Source organism: Puma concolor, chromosome C2 (genome assembly GCF_028749965.1).
Source record: "Puma concolor isolate L17-30 chromosome C2, mPumCon1.1.hap2, whole genome shotgun sequence".
NCBI classification, from domain to species: domain Eukaryota; kingdom Metazoa; phylum Chordata; class Mammalia; order Carnivora; family Felidae; genus Puma; species Puma concolor.
This window is the reverse complement of record NC_141675.1, coordinates 101,220,703-101,248,604: the sequence shown is the minus strand read 5'-3', so window position 1 is coordinate 101,248,604 and position 27,902 is coordinate 101,220,703. Positions and strand designations below refer to the sequence as shown.

General features: G+C 37.6%; 1 protein-coding gene across 2 annotated transcripts in view; it reads right to left on the bottom strand.

Annotated features, from left to right (window-relative positions):
- Positions 1–234: 234 nt before the first annotated feature.
- The window catches only part of SLC9C1 (solute carrier family 9 member C1), a 90,222-nt gene continuing 62,554 nt past the window's right edge, over positions 235–27,902 (bottom strand). For both annotated transcript variants that reach the window (XM_025913379.2, XM_086675453.1), the window contains 9 exons: positions 22,979–23,104; positions 21,528–21,626; positions 20,828–21,001; positions 13,799–13,930; positions 13,480–13,665; positions 11,684–11,810; positions 10,779–10,825; positions 3,348–3,435; positions 235–643 (listed from right to left, as the gene is read on the bottom strand). In XM_025913379.2, the coding sequence (XP_025769164.1) occupies positions 3,370–3,435; positions 10,779–10,825; positions 11,684–11,810; positions 13,480–13,665; positions 13,799–13,930; positions 20,828–21,001; positions 21,528–21,626; positions 22,979–23,104 (957 nt within the window). In that variant the 3' untranslated portion in view covers positions 235–643; positions 3,348–3,369. The remainder of the gene's footprint in view (positions 644–3,347; positions 3,436–10,778; positions 10,826–11,683; positions 11,811–13,479; positions 13,666–13,798; positions 13,931–20,827; positions 21,002–21,527; positions 21,627–22,978; positions 23,105–27,902) is intronic.

Below are 27,902 nucleotides of genomic sequence, written 5' to 3'. Positions count from 1 at the left end.
CTAGCATATAGAAAGCATGCAACAGCTCTTAACTGGTTGGGATTATTTTTTAAAAGGATGCCAGGCATCGGGCTCGTTGTTGTAGTGAAATGATGAACAAAATGGACACTGGAAGTTTCATTTAGGACTGAGTTACATTGTGTAAGTCTAAATCAGTTTCCATTCTTTACTATTTTAATTCACTGAGCGCTCCCCAAATAAGTGAAGTACAATGAATGACAGAAATCAATACTTGTTTAAGATCAACATTTAAACTGCATTTTAATAGTGTTCTGTTTTTCACAAAGTGAGTCAAACCATTTTTACTCTAAGAGCATTATGCAAACTATCTAGGTGGCCTAAGCTTATTTTCTGGCTCTAAAACTAAAACTTGTTCTATGATTTTCTGAGATGTTCTAGATACTTAAATTAATAGATATTTTAAATGAAGAAAATTTTCCAAGAAATATGTTTTAGATGGAACGGTTGCAAGGTGCATACATCTTTCCATGTGGCAATAGGATCATCCACACAGGATCCAGCTTGAACTTACTCCCTTCTGATGCAGGGAAATGTGTTTCAAAACACATTCAAAACAGGAGGCATCTTGTGACAACAGCGCCGTTACGTGCGTCAGTTTTCAAAATAGTATTGTCAACCATTCCTAACAGAGTAGGAAGGGAAAAAAAAAAAAAAAAAAAACCACATGTAAAAGAACTTTTAGTCTTTCAACATTGACTTACAACCCCAAACAGGATATACTAGAGGGTCAGTTTCATTCCCGCAGGAAATACCTCCTGGTCATTATTGCTAAACGTGAGGAAGGACGTTGGGTGAAATGTGAGTTACTCCTGATTCACAAAGTGGTGGTAGTGTGGTATAAACTGGGAGTCAGAGTCCAGGAAGCCACTGGGGCTTGCTGAACTGGACAGGGACAGTTTATGGACTGTCAGGAGCATGATGTGTCATTGTGGGAAACACTGAGTCTTGGCTCTGGCTGTTACCACTCCTTCTCACAGCACTGGGATCGCCCCCAGTGCCAAGTGTAAAGGGTGACAACTTTCAGATCATGTATATTGGAATAATGCTTAGTAGTTTTACAATCATGTTGTTCATTACAAGGCCAATAAAACTATGTAAAATAAGAGAAGTGAGCACACCCATCCCTACTCTTACCTTTCTAACACCTAATTGAAACATTTGGGTATATCTCTTCTGGATTCTTTTCATGTTAAAAAAGCTGTATGTATGGGTTTGTCTTCCTTTTCATATTTTACATTGTACTGTATACAACCAATCTTTTTAATGGTTGGATGATACTTCCTCTAATGGATGTTCTGTAGCGAAATTAAATACTTTCTTACTATTGGACACTTGGGACTCTTTTTAATTTTTTGGCATTAGAAATACTGGTGCACTGGACAGTTTGTACATATGTCTACTTCACTACTTTGGATTATTCTCTTTGGATTGGTTCCCAAAAGCAAATTCATGGAGTCAAAGTATATGAACATTTTTATGACTTTTGTTTCAAATTCCTTTTACTCATCCACCAGCAAAATATAAGAAAACAAGTATTTTCATTTCTATTTCATCAACTCTATTTCAAAGGAAATAGATGTTACCATGGAATAAAATTTGTTAATTTGAAAAAGCAAATGTCGATGCTTCGTTATTTTATTTCGTACTTCTTATTTTCTCTATAGTCTGGGTATTGTCTTTTTCCTGAAGTGGCTGTTCTTAAATTTGTCTATTGGAGTCATGGTGTTTTCCTGATCATTTTGCATATACTTTTCCCAGGTAATGATATTGATCATAATACAAATAATTCTTGCAAATAGTTTTTCATGAATATAATTTATTGTCAAATTGGTTGACATACAACACCCAGTGCTCATCCCAACAAGTGTTGTCCTCAATGCCCATCACCCATTTTCCCCTGTCCCCCACCTCCCACATCCACCCTCAGATTGTTCTCCATATTTAAAAGTCTCTTGTGGTTTGCCTCCCTCCCTCTCTATTTGTAACTATTTTTTTCCCCTTCCCTTCCCCCATGGTGTTCCGTTCAGTTTCTCAAGATCCACATATGAGTGAAAACATGGTATGTGTCTTTCTCTGGCTGCCTTATTTCACTCAGCATCATACCTTCCAGGTCCACGTTGCTGTGAATGGCATGATTTCATTCTTTCTCATTGCCAAGTAGTATTTTATTGTATATATAAACCACATATTTATTTTTGAGAGAGAGTGAGGGAGCAAACCGCTAGTGGGAGAGGGGTAGAGAGTGCAAGAGAGAGAGAATCCCAAATAGGCTCTAGGCTCAGCTCAGAACCAGACATGGAGTTTGATCCCACAACTGTGGGATCATGACCTGAGTCAAAATCAAGAGTCAGACACTCAACCAACTGAGTCACCCAGTTGCCCTTAATCTATTTTTAAAACGGTCTTTGTCACAGGAAGTAGCATCTAAGAATTAGAAGTTTTTAAATGGAGATACAAAGATTTATCTGAAGGTCATTTTTTAACCCAGAGATATGCTTTATGTAGATTAGAATCATATAAAGCATGCACACGCGAGCACGCACACACACACACACTATATGTATATATATGTATACATATATACATATATACATATGTGTATACATATGTGTATACATATATACATATACATACATATGTATATATACACACATATATATATGTGTGTGTGTGTGTGTGTGTGTGTGTGTGTGTGTGTGTGTGTGTATATTTCCCCATTGGTGCTGCATTTTGAACAACCAACAGCCAGACTGGTCTACTCCCTAAACGTCTTGCTGTCTTGTGTCCCTTTTCTAAACATCCTCTTCCCTTCTCAACAAAGGCTGTGTTTATTTCTCTTTGGATTCCTTTGAGTTTAAGCTGCCACTCTCCACAGTGTATCTTGTGTTGTTATATAACTGCCTTCTAATCAGTTTTGCTTCCTTAACTAGAACAGAAACTTGAAAATTAAAGTCATCACGAATTACCCGTTTATATCTTCCATTATACATGGCAGCCTGAAAAATGACCTCCTGGATTGGGGGGCAGGCAGTTTTGCATGTACAATTAAGTAGTAGAATGTAGAGAGGAGACCATGAGTCTATAAAGTTTTCAGAAATCTAGATCAAGGAATCTTATTTTAAAGTTAATTTTCCAAGCTAGAATTTGGAAATAGTGTCATTAGAAGAATGAACTGGCTATTGGAAAGTGACCATATTGCAAATAATGGCTAGTGGAAAGTGATAAAATTCACACGGTCACAAAAGAGCCACATGAACATGGCTTTAGCCTGTATCTCCAGAGACAAGCATGATCTGGATCACATTGAGGAAACTGAGGCAGCTTACCAGATTTTCATTTAGTTTTATTCTAGATGACCTCATAGACGTCCATTTCCTCCTTGATACTATCCAATAGCCCTGTAGATTCTTGAATCTAGAAATGGAGATAGGAGATAGGAGTCAAATTCTGAGACTATTAATAAGAGTCAGATTTATAGGGGCACCTGGGTGGCGCAGTCGGTTAAGCGTCCGACTTCAGCCAGGTCACGATCTCGCGGTCCGTGAGTTCGAGCCCCGCGTCAGGCTCGCACCAGGCTCTGGGCTGATGGCTCGGAGCCTGGAGCCTGTTTCCGATTCTGTGTCTCCCTCTCTCTCTGCCCCTCCCCCGTTCATGCTCTGTCTCTCTGTGTCCCAAAAATAAATAAAAGTTGAAAAAAAAAATTAAAAAAAAAAAAAAAAAAAAAAGAGATTTATAAAGCAGGACAGATGTCAAATCTGGTCTACAGAGCAGGGGACTGAGAATTAGAACTTCTGGCATTGGCAGCGCTGTGTGCTCCATCCTGGACGCCAGAACACTTTGTAAGGAGCTGCTGGATTTGGGGCATGGGACTTTTTATTATGTAAAGGTATAGCCACAGTTCTAGGGTGTGGTGGGAGGAGGGGTTGGGGGAGGAGGAAGGGAACTGGCCCAGAAACACCCATAACCAGGATCTAACATCAGGGAGAAAAAGCATTTACTAAATAACACAAGTTGACAATTGTCTCCATAAGACTCACTCGGTGATGTTTTTACCATTTAATAAACTGTCTCTCACTTCCACACTATTTTCTCTATATTAACCGCCTCACGCAATCAGTTTTTTTTTTTTTTTTTAAATTATGAAAATGGAGCACTTTGGGGGAATCTGTACAGCGAGATCATTAGCTTCCCTGGCTTCTCACTCAGTTCTTCAATATCTACTATTAAGCTGACTCCTACGAGTGAGGCAGCCTGCCCAGGCTAAGGAGAAAGAAAGGCTAACCAGTGGCCTCCAGGTACCATCTAATTCTGGAAGTCGAGCTATCCAACCAGCCTGATGGCAGGGCCCCAGGCAGTGGATGGATCAGGACTGCAGGGCGGCCCATAGACAGTGAAGCTTCTTGTACTCCTGCTTTTATGTAATTTGGCCTTAATAAAAGTACCTGGGGAATTGTCTGTTGGGGAATTGCCCTAGACAGGCCCCCTGGGAAAAGAACTATTGGGGAAAGAAATAAGGTTCCGCAAGGAAATTGTGCGGCCCTACGTTTAGCCCTTGCCACCCCCTATAAAGACTCCTCTACCTGAAGGAAGGATAGCCCCATATATTTCCCAGCCAAGGAGGGGCAAATGGATTTGAAAGCCCCACACCGGCAACAGAGGAGTGTATCTATGGGCACAAGTTACTCCAACTCCTAGGTGCACTTGGCCCCCAGGAGGCATTCCAGATGATGACTGAACCTAGTCGGTTAAAGTACAGAATGGTCCATTAGTTCCTAGGTGCATTGCCTCTCTGAGAATGTATGAGGTGTGGTTCCTAAGGCCCTCCTGGCCTCCTCCTGGCATCTCACACCAAGGGGAACATTTTTGTTCCTCAAGCCACAAATGGTTCAGGGAAACAACTAAGAGGTCATGTCCCTGTAACTGTTCCACTTCAGGTGTTGAGAGATAGATGACCTGTCATGAAAACAGCAAAGCAAATGCTCTACAGATTATAGATAAATGTAGATACATAATGAAAATAACGTAAGAAATTAATCAATAAGCAAAGGGCAGGAAGGAACGTTACGAGAAAATAACCATGTTATTCCTTAAAGGGTGATTACCCATAGGAACATTTTTAGAATTAGGTAATGCTAGAAAACATAGATGACGCATGCTACAAGGAAATTGCTAACAAATATATAATGCCACGTTTGCCACAATAAAGCAGCCAGTTCAACACAATAAAGCAGCCAGTCCATTTTTATTTTTATTTTATTTTATTTTTTTCCCTTTTTCACCGATGTCATTCATCCTTCGGGAGCCCCTGTACCTGCTGGAGTTGGACTCCGGCAATCTAACATTTTGTCTTAAGTGTTCTCCTCATCTTCTTCATTCTTGAAATTGTAATTTCCCTTTGTTATTTCCTAGTCTTCAGCAGCAGCCATGTTTGGGAGAATTAGAGGAGATGACTGTATCCCTATTGTTTTAGAAATTTAGTACCTGGAGGGCACAAGAAGTTTGGAGTAGTCTACCATGTTAAGAAGGGGTTAGCAGAGAGTAACAGAAATTAATGGGTACAGATTGCTTGTTATGTGCCAAACGCTATGCAGTGTATTTTCCATTTCTTTAATCTGCATGGCAGCACTACACGAGATATGTATGGTTATCATTCCTGTTGTATAGATGCAGGAAGTGATGCTTAAACAGGTTAAGAAAACTGTCCAAGGTCACGTGGCTAATAAGTGATGGAACCAGGAAGCAAACCAGGAATCTCATGCCAAAGCCTATATTCTCAGCTCCTATGTTATTCGGTCTACAGTTCCAGGCACTGAGTAACAACCAGGAAATGTTTGAGGAAAAGATTCCCCAGAAAGACCCCAAAATATAAAAAAAAATTTTTTTAATGTTTGTATTTATTTTTTTATTAAAATTTTTTTAATTTTACTTTTTATTTTTTTAAATTTACATCCAAATTAGTTAGCATATAGTGCTACAATGATTTCAGGAGTAAATTCCTTAGTGCCCCTTACCCATTTAGCCCATCCCCCCTCTCACAACCCTTCCAGTAACCCTGTTTGTTCTCCATATTTATGAGTCTCTTCTGTTTTGTCCCCCTCCCGTTTTTATATTCTTTTTGTTTCCCTTCCCTTATGTTCATCTGTCTTGTCTCTTAAAGTCCTCATATGAGTGAAGTCATAAGATTTTTGTCTTTCTCTGACTGATTTCACTTAGCATAATACCCTCCAGTTCCATCCACATAGTTGCAAATGGCAAAATTTCATTCTTTTTGATTGCCAAGTTATACTTTATCCATTTTTTCCATTCATCCATCGATGGACATTTGGGCTCTTTCCATACTTTGGCTATTGTTGATAATGCTGCTATAAACATGGGGGTGCATGTGTCCCTTCGAAACAGCACACTGGTATCCCTTGGATAAATGCCTAGTAGTGCAATTGCTGAGTGGTAGGGTAGTTCTATTTTTAGTTTTTTGAGGAACCTCCATACTGTTTTCCAGAGTGGCTGCACCAGCTTTCATCTCCACCAACAATGCCAAAGAGATCCTCTTTCTCTGCATCCTGGCCAACATCTGTTGTTGCCTGAGTTGTTAATGTTAGCCATTCTGACAGGTGTGAGGTGGTTTTGATTTGTATTTCCCTGATGATGAGTGATGTTGAGCATTTTTTCATGTGTCGGTTGGCCATCTGGATGTCTTCTTTGGAGAAGTGTCTGTTCATGTCTTTTGCCCATTTCTTCACTGGATTCTTTGTTTTTTGGGTGTTGAGTTTGATAAGTTCTTTGTAGATTTTGGATACTAACCCTTTATCTGGTATGTCATTTGCAAATATCTTCTCCCATTCTTTTGGTTGCCTTTGAGTTTTGCTGATTTTTTCCTTCGCTGTGCAGAAGATTTTTATTTTGATGAGATCCCAGTAGTTCATTTTTGCTTTTGTTTCCCTTGCCTCTGGAGATGTGTTGAATAAGAAGTTGCTGCAGCCAAGATCAAAGAGATTTTTGCCTGCTTTCTTCTCGAGGATTTTGATGGCTTCCTGTCCTACATTTAGGTCTTTCATCCATTTTGAGTTTATTTTTGTGTATGGTGTAAGAAAGTGGTCCAGGTTCATTCTTCTGCATGTTGCTGTCCAGTTTTCTCAGCACCACTTGCTGAAGAGACTGTCTTTATTCCATTGGATATTCTTTCCTGCTTTGTCAAAGATTAGCTGGCCATACGTTTGTGGGTCCATTTCTGGGTTCTCTATTTTGTTCCATTGATCTGAATGTCTGTTCTTGTGCCAGGACCATACTGCCTTGATAATTACAGCTTTATAGTTGAGTTTGAAGTCTGAGATTATGATGCCTCCTGCTTTGGTTTTCTTTTTCAAGATTGTTTTGGCTATTTGGGATCTTTTCTGGTTCCATACAAATTTTAGAATTGTTTGCTTTAACTCTGTGAAGAATGCTGGTGTTACAGTGATAGGGATTGCACTGAATATGTAGATTGCTTTGGGTAGTATTGACATTTTAACAATATTTGTTCTTCCTATCCAGGAGCATGGAATCTTTTTCTATTTTTTTGTGTCTTCTTCAATTTCTTTCATAAGCTTTCTACAGTTTTCAGTGTATAGATTTTTCACCTCTTTGGTTAGATTTATTCCTAGGTATTTTATGGTTTTTGGTGCAACTGTAAATGGGATCGATTCCTTGATTTCTCTTTCTGTCACTTCATTGTTGGTGTATAGGAATGCAATCTATTTCTGTGTGTTGATTTTATATCCTGCAACTTTGCTGAATTGATGATTCAGTTCTAGCAGTTTTTTGGTGGAACCTTTTGGGTTTTCCATATAAAGTATCATGTCATCTGAGAAGAGTGAAAGTTTGACCTCCTCCTGGCTGATTTGGATGCCTTTTATTTCTTTGTGTTGCCTGATTGCAGAGGCTAAGACTTCCAGTACTATGTTGAATAACAGTGGTGAGAGTGGACATCCCTGTCTTGTTCTTGACCTTAGGGGGAAAGCTCTCAGTTTTTCCCCACTGAGGATGATATTAGCGTTGGGTCATTCGTATATGGTTTTCATGATCTCAAGGTACGCTCCTTCTATCCCTACTTTCTTGAGAGTTTTTATCCAGAAAGGATGCTGTATTTTGTCAAATGCTTTCTCTGCATCTGTTGAGAGGATCATATGGTTCTTGTCCTTTCCTTTATTGATGTGATGAATCATGTTAATGTTTTGTGGATATTGAACCAGCCCTGCATCCCAGGTACAAATCCCACTTGGTCGTGGTGAATAATTTTTTCAATGGATTGTTGGATTGGGTGGCTAATATCTTGTTGAGGATTTTTGCATCCATGTTCATCAGGGAAACTGGTCCATAGTTTTCCTTTTTAGTGGGGTCTCTGGTTTTGGAATGAAGGTAATGCCGGCTTCATAGAAATAGTTTGGAAGTCTTCCTTCCATTTCTATTTTTTGGAATAGTTTCAAGAGAATAGGTGTTAACTCTTCCTTAAATGTTTGGTAGAATTCCCCTGGAATGTCATCTGGCCCTGGACTCTTGTTTTTTGGGAGAGTTTTGATTACTACTTCCATTTCCTTACTGGTTATGGGTCTGTTCAAATTTTCTATTTCTTCCTGTTTCAGTTTTGCTAGTGTATATGTTTCTATGAATTTGTCCATTTCTTCCAGATTGCCCATTTTATTGGCATATAGTTGCTCATAATATTCTCTTTTATTGTCTTTATTTCTGTTGTGTTGGTTGTGATCTCTCCTCTTTCATTCTTGATTTTATTTATTTGGATCCTTTCCTGTTTCTTTTTGATCAAACTGGCTAGTGGTTTATCAATTTTTTTAATTCTTTTAGAGAACCAGCTTCTGGTTTCATTGATCTGTTCTACTGTTTTTTGTTTGTTTGTTTGTTTGTTTTGGTTTCAATAGCATTAATTTCTGCTCTAGTCTTTAATTTCCTGTCTTCTGCTGGTTTTGGGTTTTATTTGCTGTTCTTTCCCCAACTTCTTAAGGTGTAAGTTAGGTTGTGTATCTGAGATCTTTCTTCCTTCTTTAGGATGGCCTGGATTGCTATATACTTTCCTCTTATGACTGCCTTTGCTGCATCCCAGAGGTTTTCAGTTTGGGTGTTATCATTTTGATTGACTTCCATATACTTTTTAATTTCCTTTTTAAGTGCTTGGTAGCCCATTAATTCTGTAGTAGGATGTTCTTCAGTTTCCAAGTATTTGTTACCTTTCCAAATTTTTTCTTGTGGTTGATTTCGAGTTTCATAGCGTTGTGGTCTGAAAATATGCACGGTATGATCTCGATCTTTTTGTACTTACTTAGGGCTGATTTGTGTGACAGTATATGGTCTATTCTGGAGAATGTTCCATTTACACTGGAGAAGACTGTATATTATGCTGATTTAGGATGGAATGTTCTGAATGTATCTGTTATGTCCATCTGGTCCAATGTGTCATTCAAAGCCATTGTTTCCTTGTTGATTTTTGATTAGATGATATATTTATTTTCGAGACAGAGTGAGACAGAGCATTGAACGGGCTAGGGTCAGAGACAGAGGGAGACAAAGAATCTGAAGCAGGCTCCAGGCTCTGAGCTGTCAGCACAGAGCCCCACGCGGGGCTCAAACTCTCAACCACGAGATCATGACCTGAGCCAAAGTCAGATGCTTATCTGACTGACCCACCCAGGTACCCCAGAAAGACCCCAAAATATTAAGGGATGGAGTGAACTTCCTGCTTTTATGCAGGGGATGGGCAATGAGTACTTAAGAGAAGTGTTGGCCCCTTGAAGATCAGAGAGACACAAGAGAAACACCTTCAGCTTCCCCCACAGAACCTGTAATCACCTTTCATTCAACATACATTTGTGAGTAGAGATTCAGGGGAGAAGGAGCATGCGTTCTCAGAGTTACATATGCAGTGCTAATGGGCAAAATGGACTTGATGTAAAACCTATTTTTAATAACCAAATACACAATTTTCTGGCTTGTATATTTTTAGCAGACATCTCTCAGATTCTGGGTATTATAATCAGCATCTCCTGGAGTAATACAAACAGCTTGGCACAAACTAGATTTAAAAATAAATTCTCTACCCTATCTGGAACTCTCAAAGATTCAGTCTACAGGCATGCTGGTGTAGATGTAGTGAGGTACTTCCATTTTATTCCTCTGCCCCAGTTTCATTTCCAGGGCCCTACAGTGTTTCATAACTTGGGATCTTGCTGTAAAGTTGGCCCAGGATTTTGAAGATCCCAAGATCCCCAAATGACCTATCCAAGTTCATAGCAGAGTGTAAAATTAATATTTAGGGGATTTTCTGAAGAACTTAGGTTAGCCTGGGGTAGATTAAATTAGTGCTTTGTGACAGGCCTTGTGGATAATCGGGCAAACTGTCTTCAGGTTGGGAGCTCCTGGATGCAAAGCCAAGGTAGCAATGAAGGCTTCAGACCAGTCAAAATTTCAGCCCCAGGTGGAAACATGGGAGGAGCTCGTGTACATGACAACCCTTGCCACCCCAGTAGTACGTGGTTGCTAATGTGATTCAAAAGGAACATTCTGGTATCTTCTGAACTTTCTTTCTTTTTGTCATTTAATATTTAGCTAAAAATATAAATACAATTTCCACTGTACCCTAGTCTAAGAGACAGTGCTCATATCGAAATCTGTAAAATGATTAGCAGGTAAACTCCTCCCAATTAAGAGTTTAAATTCCAGACACTCTTTTTCCCCAAAATAAAGCTTTTAAAAGTACTGTTTTAACTTACCTCACTCTTTGTTTCGCATTGAAGATCTTTATATAGTCTGCTTGTAGCTGGTTCAAAAAAGACTGTGTTAGTTCAAACACTGAAACAAAGGACTATTTCAATTAATCCAACTATCACATTAGACCAGGTTTAATCATTCACACTCAGGGCCTGTGATTTGAAATTGGTGGTAAACTCAATTGGTGGGAAGAAGGGTCACTTTTTTCAAAAAAGGCTTAAAAGTCTTTTATTATAAACATTATGTAGTGACACCTGGGTGAGTCAGTTGGTTAAGTGTCCCACTCTTGATTTTGGCTCAGGTCATGCTCTCATGGTTCATGAGTTCAAGCCCTGCATCTGGCTCTGTGCTGATAGCACAGAGCTTGCTTGAGATTGTCTCTCTCTCTCCCTCTCCCTGCCCCTCCCCTGCTTGCTCTTTCTCTCTTTCTCTGAAAATAGATAAATAAATACATTTTTAAAAAGATTATGTAACAAACAAAGTTTGGAAAGAGAAGAAATTACCTGTTGTTCTATCGTCTCAAACACATTTATGTTAATGTGTGTTGAGAATGAATGCCGGGCCCACTGGTAATTGGAACAGTCACGCAGTGCAACACTACTGTCATTATTACTACTATATAAAATATTTTAATTTGGGGGAAGAGCTAAAATTCTCTAAACTTTTTCCCCATATTATTTTGATTATATGATTATACATGTTTATTCTTATAGTTGAAATATAGAATAATTTCTACCATAACATGGATATTCTCAGTCTGAATTCACCCATTGGATATCAAATATGGCAATTAAAATTATTTCTCAATGCTCTAGATAGAATTCATACAATAGTTCCCAAATACATCTATGGGTATTTTATAAATGGAAAGTAAGAGTTCTCAGTTACTCAAAGAAATCTAACTCACATGTTGGTGTTGTTGGAAGAGATGCTTTACGTGAAGGTACATACTTTCTAGTGTTCCATCTGAATTTTTTCACATCAACGAAAGTTTGAACAATCATTACCTTTGTGAAATCTTCAGTGCCTTGCACCTGAAGTTTGACAGAATATAAGGTAATAAATGAGTATATATCATACAATTAAATGTTTCTCTGGTAAGCTCCTAACTATCTCAAGACCTCTCTAAATATCTGGGCTGAAAAGTAAACATAAATATGAGACAGCTACCTTAAAATACCTGGATGTGTTGGCTTTTTGAAACTCAATATTCCATATACTTTCACTGATTTTTAAAGTTTCGCTCATTTCTCTTACAAATGAGAAAAATGATTAAGAGTTAATCATTAACGGTCCTTTAAAACATCACCCAGAGAGATTTTCTATGTGGTGAAAAGAAAGTTTAAAAAATAGTGGATTTCAGGGTGCCTGTGTGGCTTAGTCGTGTCCTACTTAAGTGTCCTAATTGGGCTCAGGTCATGATCTCACAGCTCTGTGCTGCAGCTCAGAGCCTAGAGCCTGCTTCTGATTCTGTGTCTCCCTCTCTCTCTGCCCCTCCCTGCGCACGCTTTGTCTCTCTTTCTTTCAAAACTAAATAAACATTAAACAATTTTTTTAAAATAGTGGATTTCAAGAAATCCTTCAACCTGTGGGTGGTTTTGGTATTTTTTGAATCACATTGGTACTCAAATCTACAGTAAGTGGGGCTTTCTGTCTAGGAGAGTAGACAGACTTGGGTAGGTTTTAGGCTGCCTTGAGAATCTCTTAGTTGGCCATCTAAATTCCCAACCAGCACCCACACCCAAACTCTGTTATTATGTATTCAAGCATAGAGATAAGGAGCACCACAGTTAAGAGTAATGTCTTACTTCCTCTCATGTGGCTATCACGTTGGTGCTGGTGGCGTCCACTCAGAAAATTTTTTCTTGTGACCCCTTCTCACCTTGGGATTCCTCTTATCCCCACCTCATGTTTTTCTTGTGTCTCAAATCTACCCTGTAAGTACTTCTATCATAGCTGCACATGTTTTCTTAATATATTTATATGTTTTTCTTTTCACTTAGTTGGCAGATTTTTTGAGGGCAAGCTGCAGATCTCATTTGTCTTGATCACTTTAGCGTCTAGCACTGTTTCTGTCATATATTAATTGCTTAAAAATATATGCCTAATTTAATTGACTCTAGGTACCTCTTTCAATTTACTTTCTGTAGCTATATTTTGTATGTCCCCTGATTCCTCCTGACATGTGTCTCTCTTATGCTACCCAACACACACACACACACACACACACACACACACACACACACACACATACACAGAGCTTAAATATGAGGAGTCTTTCACTTCTATATTCACTTGAAAAGTAGCTGAGGAAATACCACTGATACTCAGATCAGCATGGGCCTGGCAGAGCCTTTCTAGAGTACTGTTGATGCAGTCCAGAGAAAGTGGTCCTTCTGCATTGTGTAAATGAACTTAATAGACCCTCTTTTGTTATTTACAACAGCACCAAAATCTAACTATAGCCAAGAGGTACAACTTGGCCAGCCTCATTAACATTGAACAGGGATATCTTGGTGTTTGGGTTACCCATTGCCAAAGGTATCAGCGAACTTGGGGTGTGTGTGCTGTGTATGTGTGCTTCTGGAGTGGTAAGGGAAAGGGAGAGGATGGAAAGGTGGAAAAGTGGCAATTTTTGTAATGTTAACACATTGTTGGACATATGGCATATTGACCCGAAGACATGAATCAACATTTCCCTACCTGATAGCATGTGATAGGAATTAAAGAAGGTGCCTTATAAGCTTTCCGTAACTGACAATCTTCTACAGCTCCATGTATGAGGATGACATAGATTACAGTTTCATCATAGATATCAGTTTTGGTGTTCTTTGGTATGTCTTTTATGCAGACATTACAGAGTTTTAATTGCATCTTGTAGTTCCAATCCTACAAGGAAAACACAGTTTCATAACCTATGGTTTATAAGGTTTAATATAAATTCCTAAATAGTTAATTAATAGCAGTACTTTAATAAAACTCCATTCAGAGAGAAGAGTGAGTTTATACAAACACTTCTTACCTTATAAGATAAACGTTCCCTGATTTTTTTGGCAGTAATAGAAAGACCAAGTTTTAGCCACATTTTATATTCAATGTGAGGACAACATTGCTCAAAAGCTTCATACAAGTGACTTTTGGGAATAAAACATGTCTGAAAAAAGGAGGATACAAATTTAATATTTCATTCTGTACACCTATAGTTTAAGGATATAAAGTTTTCTCATTTACGTATAACATTAAAACTAAGAATTTAAATGATGTAACATTCATGTTGTTGCCTGGAAATCTGATAAGATGTGTACAGTAGTAACTATTGGTGTGATCTTGTCATAAATTAAATATTAAAAGGCTACATGCTCCAATGAGATATTCTTTATTATTGTTATAGATTCTGGAAAAAAAAAGAAAATAAAGTATAAAAAATTATTTAAACTTTAACTAAAGATATGAATATTTCTAAAAATACATTATTTTAGAGAAGTAAACTTTTTAACTAACAGTAAAATGCCAATGCTAGCAATGATCAGAATATTGGCTATCAGGAATAAGCTATTAAGAATATACAAGACACTGTGTATGTTGCTTTTTATTTCTCATGGGTAAGTATGTACGAGTGGTGTTGCTGGGTAATACGGTAATTGTGTGTTAAACTTTATAAGAAAGGGTTGAGACATTTTACAGTCTCCTCAGCCATGGGTGGGAATTTTAGTTGCTTTACGTCCTTGCCAATACGTGGTACTCATTATCTTTATTTTTAGCCAAAGTAGTGGGTATGTAGCGATACCTCATCACGACTTTTGATCTGAATTTCTCTGAGAGCTAATGATATCAAGCATCTTCTCTATGTGCTTATTCTTTTGTGAAATGTTTGTTCAAATCCTTTGTGTAATTAAAAACAATTTTTTTAAGTTTATTTATTTATTTTGAGAGAGACAGAGACAGCTTGAGTAAGGGAAGGGCAGAGAGAAAGACGGAGAGAGAGAATCCAAAGCAGGTTTTGTGCTGCCAGCGCAGAGACTGATGCAGGGCTCGAACTCAAGATCATGACCTGAGCTGAAACCAAGAGTTGGAGGGCACTTAGCCAACTGAGCCACATAGGCACCCCATTTTGCCCAATTTTTGATTTGGTGATTTGTCTTCTCATTTTTGAGTTGTAAGAATTCTTTATAAGTTCCATTGTCAAGTAATTTTTCAGATAGATATTGTGAAAAATTCCCCACCGTCTGTGTTCCATATTCTTTATGGTGTCCTTTAAAACAGAAGAAGATTTTAATACTAGTGACATTCCATTTATCAGTATTTCCTTTTATGGTTAGTGTTTTTTGTGTCCTGGCTAAGAAATCTTTGCCTACATCAAGATCTTTGTGTCCCTTTAGAATTTTTATAGCTCTAATTTTTATGTTTAAGTCTACAATCATTCCAAATCAATTTTTGTGCATAGTGTGTGGGGCCACGGCTCATAGCTTCCATGTGGATACTTGGAATTTTCAGGATCGTTTGTTGAAAATGATATTATTGTTAAAGATCAATTGACTGTGTATATATGAATCTGTTTCTGGATTTTCTTCCTTATTCCACTGATCTATATTGTCTTAATCTTAAGCTAATTCCACATGGTTTTGATTATAAGGATCTATAATAAGGCTTTAAGTTAGATAGTATAGTTTGTCTAACATTATTCTTTTATAAGTTTTAATTCACGTGTATGTAATATACAGTGTTATATTAATTTCAGGTGTGTAATATAGTAACTCAACAATTCCATATATTAGTCAGTGCTCATCAAGATAAGTGTACTCTTGGGGCTCCTGGGTGGCTCAGTTGGTTAAGCATCCAACTTTAGCTCAGGTCATGATCTCATGGTCCATAAGTTTGAGCCCCTCATCGGGCTCTGTGCTAACAGCTTGGAGCCTGGAGCTGCTTCAGATTCTGTGTCTTCCTTTCCCTTTGCTCCTCCCCTGCTTGCTCTCTGTCTCTGTCTCTCTCTCAAAAATAAACACATTTAAAAAAAAAAAAGGTAAGTGTACTCTAAATTCTCTTCACCTATTTCACCCATCCCCCCATCTTCCTCCCCTCTGGTGACCACTCGTTTATTCTCTAAAGTTAAGAGTCTGTTTTTCAGTTTCTCTCTCTCTCTTTCCCCCCTTTGTTTGTTTGTTTGTTTGTTTTTTAAATTCCAATGAAATCGTATGGCATTTGTCTTTCTCTGACTGACTTATTTCATTTAGCATTATGCTCTCTAGATCCATCCATGTTGATGCAGATGGCAAGATTTCATTCTTTTTTAATGGCTGAATAATATTCCATTGTATATACATATATACTAGATCTTGTTTACCCATTCTGTTTATCCATGCATCTATTGATGGATGCTTGGGCTGCTTCCATAAATTGACTATTGCAATTTGAGTATTGACTATATATCCCTTCAAATTAGTGTTTTCAAATTCTTTGGGCAAATACCCAGTGCAATTAGTGTATCTTAGGGTAGTTCTATTCTTAATTTCTTTGAGGAAACTCCATACTGTTTCCACCGTGGCTGCGTTAATTTGCATTCCCACCAATAGTGCACAAGAGGTCCTTTTTCTCCACATCTTTGTGAACACTTTTTTTTCCTTGAGTTTTTGACTTTAGCCATTCTGACAGGTGTGAGGAGATATCTCATTGTAGTTTTGATTTTCATTTCCCTTATAATGAGTGATGTGTCTGTTGGCCATCTGTATGTCTTCTTAAGAAATGTCTATTTATATGTTTTGCCCATTTTAAAATTGGATTATTATATATTTATATTTTGGATACTAACTCTTTATCAAATATGTCATTTGCAAATATCTTCTCCCATTCAGTAGGTTATCTTTTAGTGTTTTGTTTTGTTTTGTTTTGAGAGAGAGGTAGAGAGAAAGGGTACAAGTGAGGGAAGGGCAGAAAGTGAGAGGGAGGGAGAGGGAGAGAAAATTCTATGAGGGGCAGAGAGAGAGAGAGAGAGAGAGAGAGAGGGAAAGAGAGAGAAAAGTGGGGCTCACCTGAAGTGGGGCTCATGTGGACCCAAAGTGGGGTTTGAGCTCACCCAAAGTGGGACTTGAACTCATGAACTATGAGATCATAACCTGAGTCAAATTTAGATGTTTAACCGACTGAGCCACCCAGAAACCTGGTTATCTTTTAGTTTTGTTGGTTGTTTCCTTCGCTGTGCAGAAGGTTGTTATTGTCATGTAGTCTCAACTAGTTAATTTTTGTTTTTATTTCCCTTGCTTCAGGAGACATAATTAGAAAGATACTGTTACAGCCAATGTCAGAGAAATTACCACCTGTTCTCTGTTCTAAAATTTTATTATTTATTTATTTATTTAAGTCAACTCTATGCCCAACATGGGTTTAAACTCATGACCGTGAGATCAAGAGTCACATGCTCTACTGACTGAGACAGTCAGGCACCTCTATTCTAGGATTTTTATAGTTTCAAGTCTCACATTTAGGTCCTTAATCCATTTTGAGTTTACTTTTGTGTATGGTGTAAAAAAGTGGTCTACTTTACTTTTTTGCATGTAGCTGTCCTGTGTTCCCAACACCATTTTTTGAAGATACTGTTGTTTTCCCCCCATTTATTATTCTTGTCTCCTTTGTCAAATGACCATATAATTGTGGGTTTATTTCTGGATTTTTTATTCTATCCCATTGATCTATGTGTTTCTTTTTGTGCCAGTACCATACTGTTTTGATTACTACAACTTTGTATTGTAATGTGAAATCTGGAATTGCAATACCTACAGCTTTGTTTTTCAAGATTGCTTTCACTGTTTGGATTCTTTTGTGGTTTCATTCATATTTTAGGATTGTTTGTTCTAGTTCCGTGAAAAAATGCTGTTGGTATTTTGATAGGGGTTACATTAAATCTGTAGATTACTTTGGGTAGTACAGACACTGTAACAATATTTGTTGCTCCAAGCCAAGAGCATGGAACATCTTAATTTCTTTCATCAGATTAGGCTGCGGGGAGGGGAGAGGAGTTAAGATGGCAGAAAAGTAGGGGGACCAGGATTTCCCTTGTCCCTCAAACACATCTGAATTGAAGTCAAATCACTTGGAACACCCAGAAAATCAATCTGTGGAGTGGCAGAAGGATCTCCACAGGTGGAGGGAGACAGCTTGGTGGGATTGAGGTGCATGTATGTGAATTGGGGAGATAAAATGGCATAGGCACAGAGGGTATGGAACCCCTTCTCTGGAGAGACAAAAGGAGAAAAAGAAAAGAGGGGCTGTGAAATTGCGGTATTGAGTTAGCACAAGAGGAAAACCTCTCCAGACCATGGACTAGCAAATGAGAAATATGGAGAGAACCAGTTTCTATTTTGCAACACGCCTTTTGAAACTTGGAGGTTTCAAAAACGCACAACTTTCTCCAGACCAGGGCTGGCCATTGTGGGCACCTGGCTTGGAGGGGAGCTAGACCCAGGGCAAGGCCCGAACACATGAACTGTGAGATCATGACCTAAGTGGCAGAAGTTGGATGCCTCCCTGACTGGGCCACCCAGATGCTCCCAGATATTGTTTCGTTTTATGGAATCACTTAGCTCTCTAATTCTCCCCGGTAATCTAGTAATTTCTGTTCCCTCCTTTTTTCAGTTTCATCATTTTCAATAATTTTATCTTCTAATTTTTTTTATGTTTATTTATTTTTGAGAGAGACAGAGACAGAATGCAAGTGGGTTGGGGCAGAGAGAGAGGGAGGCACAGAATCCAAAGCAGGCTCCAGGCTCTGAGCTGTCAGCACAGAGTCCAACACAGGGGCTCGAACCCACGAGCTGCGAGATCATGACCTGAGCCGAAGTCGGATGCTCAACTGACTGAGTCACCCAGGTGCCCCAATTATTTTATCTTCTATTTCACCTATTCTTTCCTTATTATTTCTATTATTTGTCTTCTAGTTCTTTGACTCTTAAAATGTTTTCTGTAATGTTTTATTTATTCTTGAGAGAGACAAAGACAGAGCATGAGTGAGGGAGGGGCAGAGTGAGAGAGGGACACAGAATCCAAAGCAGGCTCCAGGCTCTGAGCTGTCAGCACAGAGCCCCACTTGGAGCTTGAACTCACAAGCCCCAAGCTGTCTGACACTTAACCAACTGAGCCACCCAGGCACCCTTGACTCTTTTTTATTGCTATCTCCAATTAGGTGTTTTTAGCTCTAAAATTTCCATTTGACTCTTTTCTATATTTCCACAATATCCTGATATTTTCTATCTCGTTTCTCATTAAGGATATATTTTCCTTTAATTTTTTGAACATATTTCAAAGAACATAGTTCTTCAAATCTATTATTAATAATTATTTAGTGCCTAATCCATATTTTGGACAATTTCAATGTTGTTTTCTATCCATTGTGCACTTTTTTCACACTATAGACCACATTATCATGTTTGTTTGTTTAGTAATTCAATATTGTTATTCTGTAACCAGAAACAGAAGGCTATAATATGTTTATGAAAATCTCAGGTATCATATATTTTTACTTGTAAATATTCTAATATCCATCACTGAATAATAGACACATAACATTTTCCCTTACCCTCTTCCTTCTCCCATTCCTCTTTATATGTCATTGGTGTGTTGAGAAAAAAAATGGATCATTCATTCTGTGGACCTCCCACATCTTTGGATTTAGCTAGTTATTCCCTTCTGATGTCAATTAACTTGTTTCTCTCCTTCCTGAATTTTCTATAAACTGGTTAGATCTATATGTTTTTACTCTCTCAATTTTTTTTTAATTAAAGAAAGGGGGCACCTGGGTGACTCAGTTGGTTAACATCCATCTCTTGGTTTTGGTTCAGGTGATGATCTCATGGTTCATGAGTTTGAGCCCTGTGTCAGACTCCGTGCTGACATCATGGAGTCTGTTTGGGATTATCTCTCTCCCTCTCTCTGACTCTCCCTGACTCCCACAGGCATGCTCTCTCTCTCTCTCAAAAAAAACAACCCACAAATATGTATATATGTATATATATATGTGTGTATATATATATATATATATATATATATATATGTATATATATGTATACACACACACACACACACACACATATATCTATATATATAGGCTTTTAGTTTTTTCTCATTCAAGAAGACTTCATGGTGGTGCCAGTACTTCTGCTGCATCACATCATGAGGTACGTGATGCCCAATTGTCCAACTTTTAGTGATGCTACAGTTGTTTTTAGGTGGTGCAAGCCTGGTCCTTTCATTATGATGTTTCCCATTAACATTGCACTTAGTAGTTTCAGCATCAGTTGATAGTTGTTGCCTATTTACATTATTTCATTTCAGATGGCAAAATGAAATATGCTAGGTCTCTGCTTCTATATTTGTTAGCTGAAATTCTGTATAGAAGAATACTACTTCATTTTTTGTTGTTGTTACCTTGAAAAAGTTCATAGAGGAAAGGCAGGATAAATGTTTAATTCTTTCTATTTTTTAAAAGAACAATCCATGTTTAGAATAGTAAGTTGATATTCCAAAAACCTTATTGGAAATTAAATGAATTTTGGTATCATTATCAACTTATGGATTTTTATATATTGTGGGGTTCAATTGTTTGCAGTCATTGTTCTTTTATAGTTCAAATTAGGCCAGTGAGAGCCCCTGTTGTTTTGAGAATTTTGTCCTCATTGTGTCTAGGGAAACTTCCATCTACTTTGTTCAACTTTTTTATTAATAGCTATTAGTTCTCTGACTTTTTTCCTTACTTAGTCCCCCAAATTATGGTGTTTACAGTTAAAATATCTCCTCTAATTACCCCACGAGAGACCTCATTTAATCAGTTTTTCTGGTTAAAATCTTTTTTTCAACATGGCAGAGCAATATTTATAAGCCATTTTGCCAGGGCATTATACTGGGTAAGTGTAATTTGGTAACAAGTCTTGCTCCCTTACTATTCCTATGTTTTTTAAAATTATCATCAGACAGCAAACATATGCTACGTACAGAAACAACCTTAAATTTGATACTAGATATTGAATGAGATACAACAGTAAGACACAATGTGATGTTTTCTGACCTCCACTACAGTTTTGCAGGTAGCAGAACATATCATGGGTTTATTCGTTAAGCAGTTTAACTCTCCTATTATTTCCCCACTGATCACAAAGTCTGTGTAAGTTATCTGATCATCATTCTCCTCTGACTCCCAGAGCATTTGGTCAATTCCCAAGCCAGGTTTTGATCTTTGAAGCTGTTCAGAACAAAGAAAGATAAAAAAACATATGTCAATTACCCAAACTGTCTAAATTTTGACTTTTTTCTTTTGGTTTTAACAATTTTAATATGTACATATTATTTTGAGGATATTTATTACTTGTAACTTTTAAATCAAATTTATTAAATTAGCAATAACTTAGAAAGAAAAGAATTCTTAGATACTGCAGTCTTTCTGATTTCTTCTACTACTCAACTAACCTATACCTGCTTTAGGATGGCTAAATACCTGATTCAGATAAACATAAGAAGAAAACAACTTATACGATAATATTCCATCATAAAGATGATCCTTTGGATGGTTTCTTACTATCTATGGGAAAGTATCACTTAAAAGGTGATACATAATGCTAACCGTTATGTTTGAATAAGAAAATTGAATGGAAGCTATTGTCCTAAATAAAGGAATAATGCAGTTCTTAACATGGAAAACTATGAATTCTCAATTTTATAGAGTTTTTAACTAATGTTCACAAATGCATTTATGAATAACTCTGACTTACCTTCACCATACCTGATATTATTATATAAATTCCTTTGGGCTCATCACCTTCTTCAAATATATCATTTCCACAATCAAATGTTACCACTCTGGCTCTTTCCTTAAAAATATCACCAAATATATAAGATATAAATACTATTTTAGCAGTAGTTGGTGATGTTGAAATTTATATTTTAACAAATTTTTTGCATTTTAAAATACCACTCAATAAGATCTGATATGTTGTGTTAGTAAATTTATAAGAGAAGATAGGGATTATGAATATCAAAGAAAGAAAGTGGATATTCATAGATCTATATAACTTCATAAATGGGGTATTTATACATGGATTAGAACAGAAATAATTTAATCTAAGAATAAGAATGTAAGGGAAAGAAAAAAATATTTAATCTGGATGGACAATAATGAGAACAGATGCAGGCTAATGTCATATATATGTGTCTTACATAGTTATACTGTAAACAACAGATAAAGTAAATAAAAAAATTCATTCATTCAAAATATATTAAGCAGGTGGATAAATATAATTGGTCCTTTGGCACCAAGTAGATACAAAAAGAGAATGTTATTAGAACAAGTTAGACCTATTTATTTCTGTATTCAACAAACACTCTTTGAGCACTCTCTGTGTAATATGCAGAGTGCTAGGGTTTGGGTATACAAAATATGGATGAGCTAAAGAGTATAGTACAGGGGCGCCTGGGTGGCTCAGTTGGTTAAGCATCCGACTTTGGCTCAGGTCATGATCTCATGGTTCATGACTTTGAGCCCTGCGTAGGGCTCTGTGCTGACAGCTCAGAGCCTGGAGCCTGCTTCAGATTCTGTGTCTCCCTCTCTCTTTGCCCCCCTCCCCCTCCCTACTCACACTCTGTCTCTCTCTCTCTCTAAATAAACATTAAAAAAAGAGTATAGTACAGAAGAGAGATGTAAAGGTAATTGTAATGCAATGTACTTAATGCTATAATGAAAGTATATAATGGATACAACGCTGACACCTTTGGTCCTCCAAACTCAGAAAGGATCACAGGTTGATCTTCTATTGGTGGGATATTTGCCTCCAAAGCCTACTTTTCTGAGTATTTTGTAAGGATGTTTCCAGAGAAGCAAGATTTGAAAAAAAAAAAAAAAAAAGTAAAAACAAAGGGCATTTGAAGAAAATTAGCACCCCCAGAAGAATGAAATTAGAAAATAGTGTTAAAGGGCTTGGGGCACCATGCAAGGTTCAGTATGAGGTATATGATGAATAGGCAACAGAAGATTAAAATGGAAAGGGAGGCAAGAGACAGACTGTGGATAGACTTTGCATGTCATTTAAAGGGATTTTTGGGATTTTATCCTACAGGCGATCAATGACATTTAAAGACTTTTAAGCTGGAGAGTATCATAGTCTCTTTTTAGAAAATCATTTGTTGGTAGATTAAAAATGGTATTACCAGGAAATAAAAATATTACCTGAATGAAGCTTATATGATCTTTTTCTTTATCTAGCCATGGAATATTGTAGAGTGCTTCTTCAACAGTAAGTGGTTTGATAACAGGTTGAAAATCAAGTATCTCTCTTTTTTTGGCCATTATTAACTAAAACCATAAAATTTAAGAAAAAGGATGAATAAAATTGTGTTCACAGAATGTTTAAAAAATATGACTTTGTACTATTTCCTTTTCTTGCTCTTCTGAGATTTTGTTCTTCTATGGAACCCTTCAACCTCTCCCCACTGATACCCTTTTTCTGGTATCATTATTCTGAAATCATAGATTAAACACTTAAAACTAAACCTTTTTACTGAACTATAGCAGATAAACAAAAAACACACAAATTATAGAGTCTAATGGAGTTTAAATGGGACTTAAACCCTCTCCTTTCTTCTTTCTCCCTTTTTTGTTCAGTCCCTGCGGCTCTTTCCACTTTTCCACTTTCTCTCCAGCTGCTTTTGGGGAGGAGTGCTTTTCCCGTACTCCCCCCCCAACCCCAGTCTCTGTCCTCTCTCTGCAAGCAAAAACAGCTCCCTGCCCTCCGTGGTTTCTCTCTCCCCCAGTTCACCTCTCTGCACTGTGTACCTGCTGAGTTCTGTGGTTCAGGTTGTGCACATTGTTGTGTTAATCCTCAAATCAGTTTTCTAGGTGTGCAGGATGGTTTAGTGTTGACCTCAAAAGTGCACAAATTATAAATGTCCACGGAAAGAAGATTTACAATATGAAAAGATCTGGGTAACCAGCACCCAGATTAAGAAATAAAACATTTACTGCACCCTAAAATCCTCTCTTATATTCTCTTCCAGTCATTTTTTGTATCCAAAGACAACCACTCTTCTATCACCAGAGTTTAGCTTTGTTTGGTTTTGAGCTTTATCTGCATGAAATCAATGAGTATGTACTTGTTTGTGTCTGGTTTGTCTACTATTGATCTACTATTCATCAACATTTGGGGTGCTCCAGTCCTGGGCTTTTGTAATGCTGCTGTATTTGCTTGCTGTACATATGTGCACATTTCTGTGACTATATGGTTCTGTAATCCAATTGCTGTGTCATATATATATGTTCAAATTTAGAAGCTTCTGCCTACCAATTTTCCAGTGTTTCGTTACTTTACACTCTCACTCTGATGTTCCAGTTGTTCCACATGATGGCCTACAGTTGGTATTGCCAGTTAAAAACCATCAAGTATTCTGGACATAAGCCCTTTGTTGGATATATTTGTTTTGAAAATATACCCTACCTTTTTGTGGCTTGTCTTTTAATTCTCTTGTTTTCGTAATAAAAAGAAGTTCTCAATTTTTGTGTTACTGAAATCCAGTTTTCTATCATGTTTAAGAAATCTTTGCCTATGCCAATATCATACAAATTATCTTATATTACCTTCTAGAAGTTTATTGTTTTACCTCTTACAGTTATGTACGATCCATCTAAAATTGATTTTTTTCGTGTGTGGTGTGAGATAAGAGTTCAGGTTCATGAATGAAATAGGTTGAAGAACAGAAAAACACAAGAACTACTGAGCCAAAGTTAAAACTAAAGTGGAGAGATACGTTAATAGATTGTCAATATTACTAAGATGTCAGTTGTCTCTAAATTGACATACAGGCTTCTTGGAATCCCAATGGAAAGTTCATTAGATTATTTAATGGAAATTGACAAGTTGATTCTAATGTTTATTTGAAAATACAAAATGCCAAAACAAGTCAAAATAATCTTGAAGAAAAGAGCAAAAGCTGGAAAATACATAAAATCAGATATGAAGATTTATTATTAAGTTCCAGTGTAAGATGGTGTGATATACACTGAGAAAGATTCAATGGCAGATAAATAAAATGATGAAACAAGAATCCAGAAACTCATCAACGCATACAGTCATTTAATTCATGAAATACTCCACTGAAGTTTAATAGGGTATGATAATCATTTCTATAAATGAGGTTGAGTCAATTGATTACCCATATAGGAACAAAATGTTAATTATTTTTTTAAGAGAAAGAGAGGAGTGTGAGTGGGGGAGGGCTAGAGAGAGAGGGAGACACAGAATCAGAAGCAGGCTCCAGGCTCTGAGCTGTCAGCACAGAGCCTGACATGGGGCTTGAACTCACGAACCGTGAGATCATGACCTGAGCTGAAGTTGGGCGCTCAACCAACTGAGCCACCCAGGCGCCCTGGAAAAAATGTTAATTTTAACTTAGCATTGTTATGTAAGGCATTCTAGACACCCTTAACAGTAGAGAATAAACTGAGGGTTGATGGAGGGATGTGGGTGGGGTGATGGGCTAAATGGGTGATAGGTATTAAGGAGGGCACTTGTGTTGAGCAGTGGGTGTTATATGTAAGTGATGAATCACTAAATTCTACTCCTGAAACCAATGTTACATGATAGGTTAATGAACTAGAATTTAAATAAAAATATGAGGGGTGTCTGGGTGGCTCAGTGGGTTAAGCATCCAACTTCGGCTCAGGTCATGATCTTACAGTTCGTGGGTTCAAGTCCTGCATCAGGCTCTGTGCTGACAGCTCAGAGGCTGGAGCCTGCTTCAGATTCTGTTTCCATCTCTTTGCTCCTCCCCCACTCATGCTATCGCTCGCGTGCGCTCTCTCTCTCTCGAAAATAAAGACATGTTAAAAAATTTTTTTAAAAAAATTTGAAAGAGAGAGAGAAAACCCTTAATGTTAAAATCCCCTAATAAACTGGTATGATTTTTTTGCTCAATCAATCAATCAATCAAAAATATTGGTTTGGGTTATTATTTCTATTTTCTACAGAGTAAACTTTTCCCATAATCAGGTATATTGGTCTTAGTGGTTTTTTTTTTTTTTTCTTGTTTATTTATTTATTTTGAGAGAGAGAGGGAGAGAGAGAGAGAGCCTGATGCGGGTCTTGGACTAAGGATGATGAGATCATTCCCTGAGCCGAAATCAAGAGTCTGACACTTAACTGACTGAGCTACCCAGGTGACCCCAGTCTTAGTTGTTGTTTTTTTTAGAGAGAGAAAGGGTGTGAGTGAGAAGCAGAGAGAGATGGGGAGAGAATCCCATGAGGGGCAGAGAGATAGAGAGACAGAGAGAGAGAGAGAGAGTGAGTGAGAGAGAGAGAGAGAGAGAGAGAGAGACAGGGCTCGCTCAAAGCGGGGCTCATGCTCACCAGAAGTGGAGTTTGAGTTCACCCAATTTGGAGCTTGAACTCACAAACCATGAAATCATTACCTGAGCTAAAGTCAAATGCTTAACTGACTGAGACACCCAGGTGCTTCATCATTCTGCTCTATTTAAATCCATTTTCTCATAACCTCATTAGCATTGAACACTGACTCCCCGCCAACCCCATTATTGCTGATTTAATGGGCAAAATGTAGTTTGTATTAATAATTCAGTTTCTATTTCCTTAGTTACTAGAGATGTCAAATATCTTTTCAAACATTCATTAACAACTTTTCTTTTTGCCTGTGAAATGCCTGTTTCATATTCTTCTCTCACTTTCTATAGGATTCTTTGTCATTGATTTGTGGGAACTTTTTAGGCATTATTGCTATCACTACTTTGTGTGTAATTAAGAAAAAAGTTTTTAATGTTTATTTATTTTTGAGAGAGACAGAGAGAGAGTGCCAGCTGGGGAGGGGCAGAGACAGAGGGAGACACAGAATCCGAAGCAGTCTCTAGGCTCTGAGGCATCAGCACAGAGCCCGGCGCGGGGCTTGAACCCACAGACTGCAAGATCATGACCTGAGCTGAAGTCAGTTGCTTAACCAACTGAGCCACCCAGGCACCCCTGTCTTGAGTATTTTTAAGTGTACAGTTCTATTTTAAGTGTACATTCATACTGTGGAATCATAGCACTATTCATTTGCAGAACTCTTTTCATCTAGCAAAACTGAAATCTATGCCCATCAAACAATAATTCCTTATTCTTCTCTCTCCTCAGCTCCTGGAAATCACCTCTCTACTTTCTTTCTTTCTTTTTTTTTTTTTTTAACTTTTTATTTATTCATTCATTTAAGTAATCTCTACACCCAATGTGGGCTTGAACTCATGACCCCAAGATCAAGAATCACATGCTTTTCTGACTGAGCCAGCCCAGTGCCACCACCATTCTACTTTCTGTCTGTTAAGATTTTGACTCTATACAGAAGTGGAATCATATTGTATTTGTGTTTTTGTGACTATCTTATATCATTTAGACTGTCCTTGAGGTTCATCCATGTTGTGGCACATGTCAGAATTTTCTTCTTTTTTTTTCTTTTTTAATTTTTTTTAACGTTTATTTATTTTTGAGACAGAGAGAGACAGAGCATGAATGGGGGAGGAGCAGAGAGAAAGGGAGACACAGAATCAGAAGCAGCCTCCAGGCTCTGAGCCATCAGCCGAGCCTGACGCGGGGCTCGAACTCACAGACCGCGAGATTGTGACCTGAGCTGAAGTCGGACGCTTAACCGACTGAGCCACCCAGGCGCCCCAGAATTTTCTTCTTTTTTAAAAGGCTGAATAGTATTACATTCTGAGTATATACCACATTTTGCTTACCCATTCATCCATCAGTGGACACTTCGATTGCTTCTTTTTCTTAGCTAGTGTAAACAATGCTGCTGGAGTGGTATCAACAATAGCCAAATTATGGAGAGAGCCCAAATGTCCATCAGTTGATGAATTGGTTGAGAAGATGTGGTATATACATATACAATGGAATACTACTTGGTATGAAAAAGAATGAAATCTTGCCATTTGCAACAACGTGGATGGAACTAGAGGGTATTATGCTAAGTGAAATAAATCAGAGAGATATATGATTTAACTCATATGTGGAATTTGAGAAACTTAACAGATGAACATAGGGCAAGGGAAGGAAAAATAAGATAAAAACAAAGAGGGAGACAAGCCATAAGACACTCTTATGAGAATA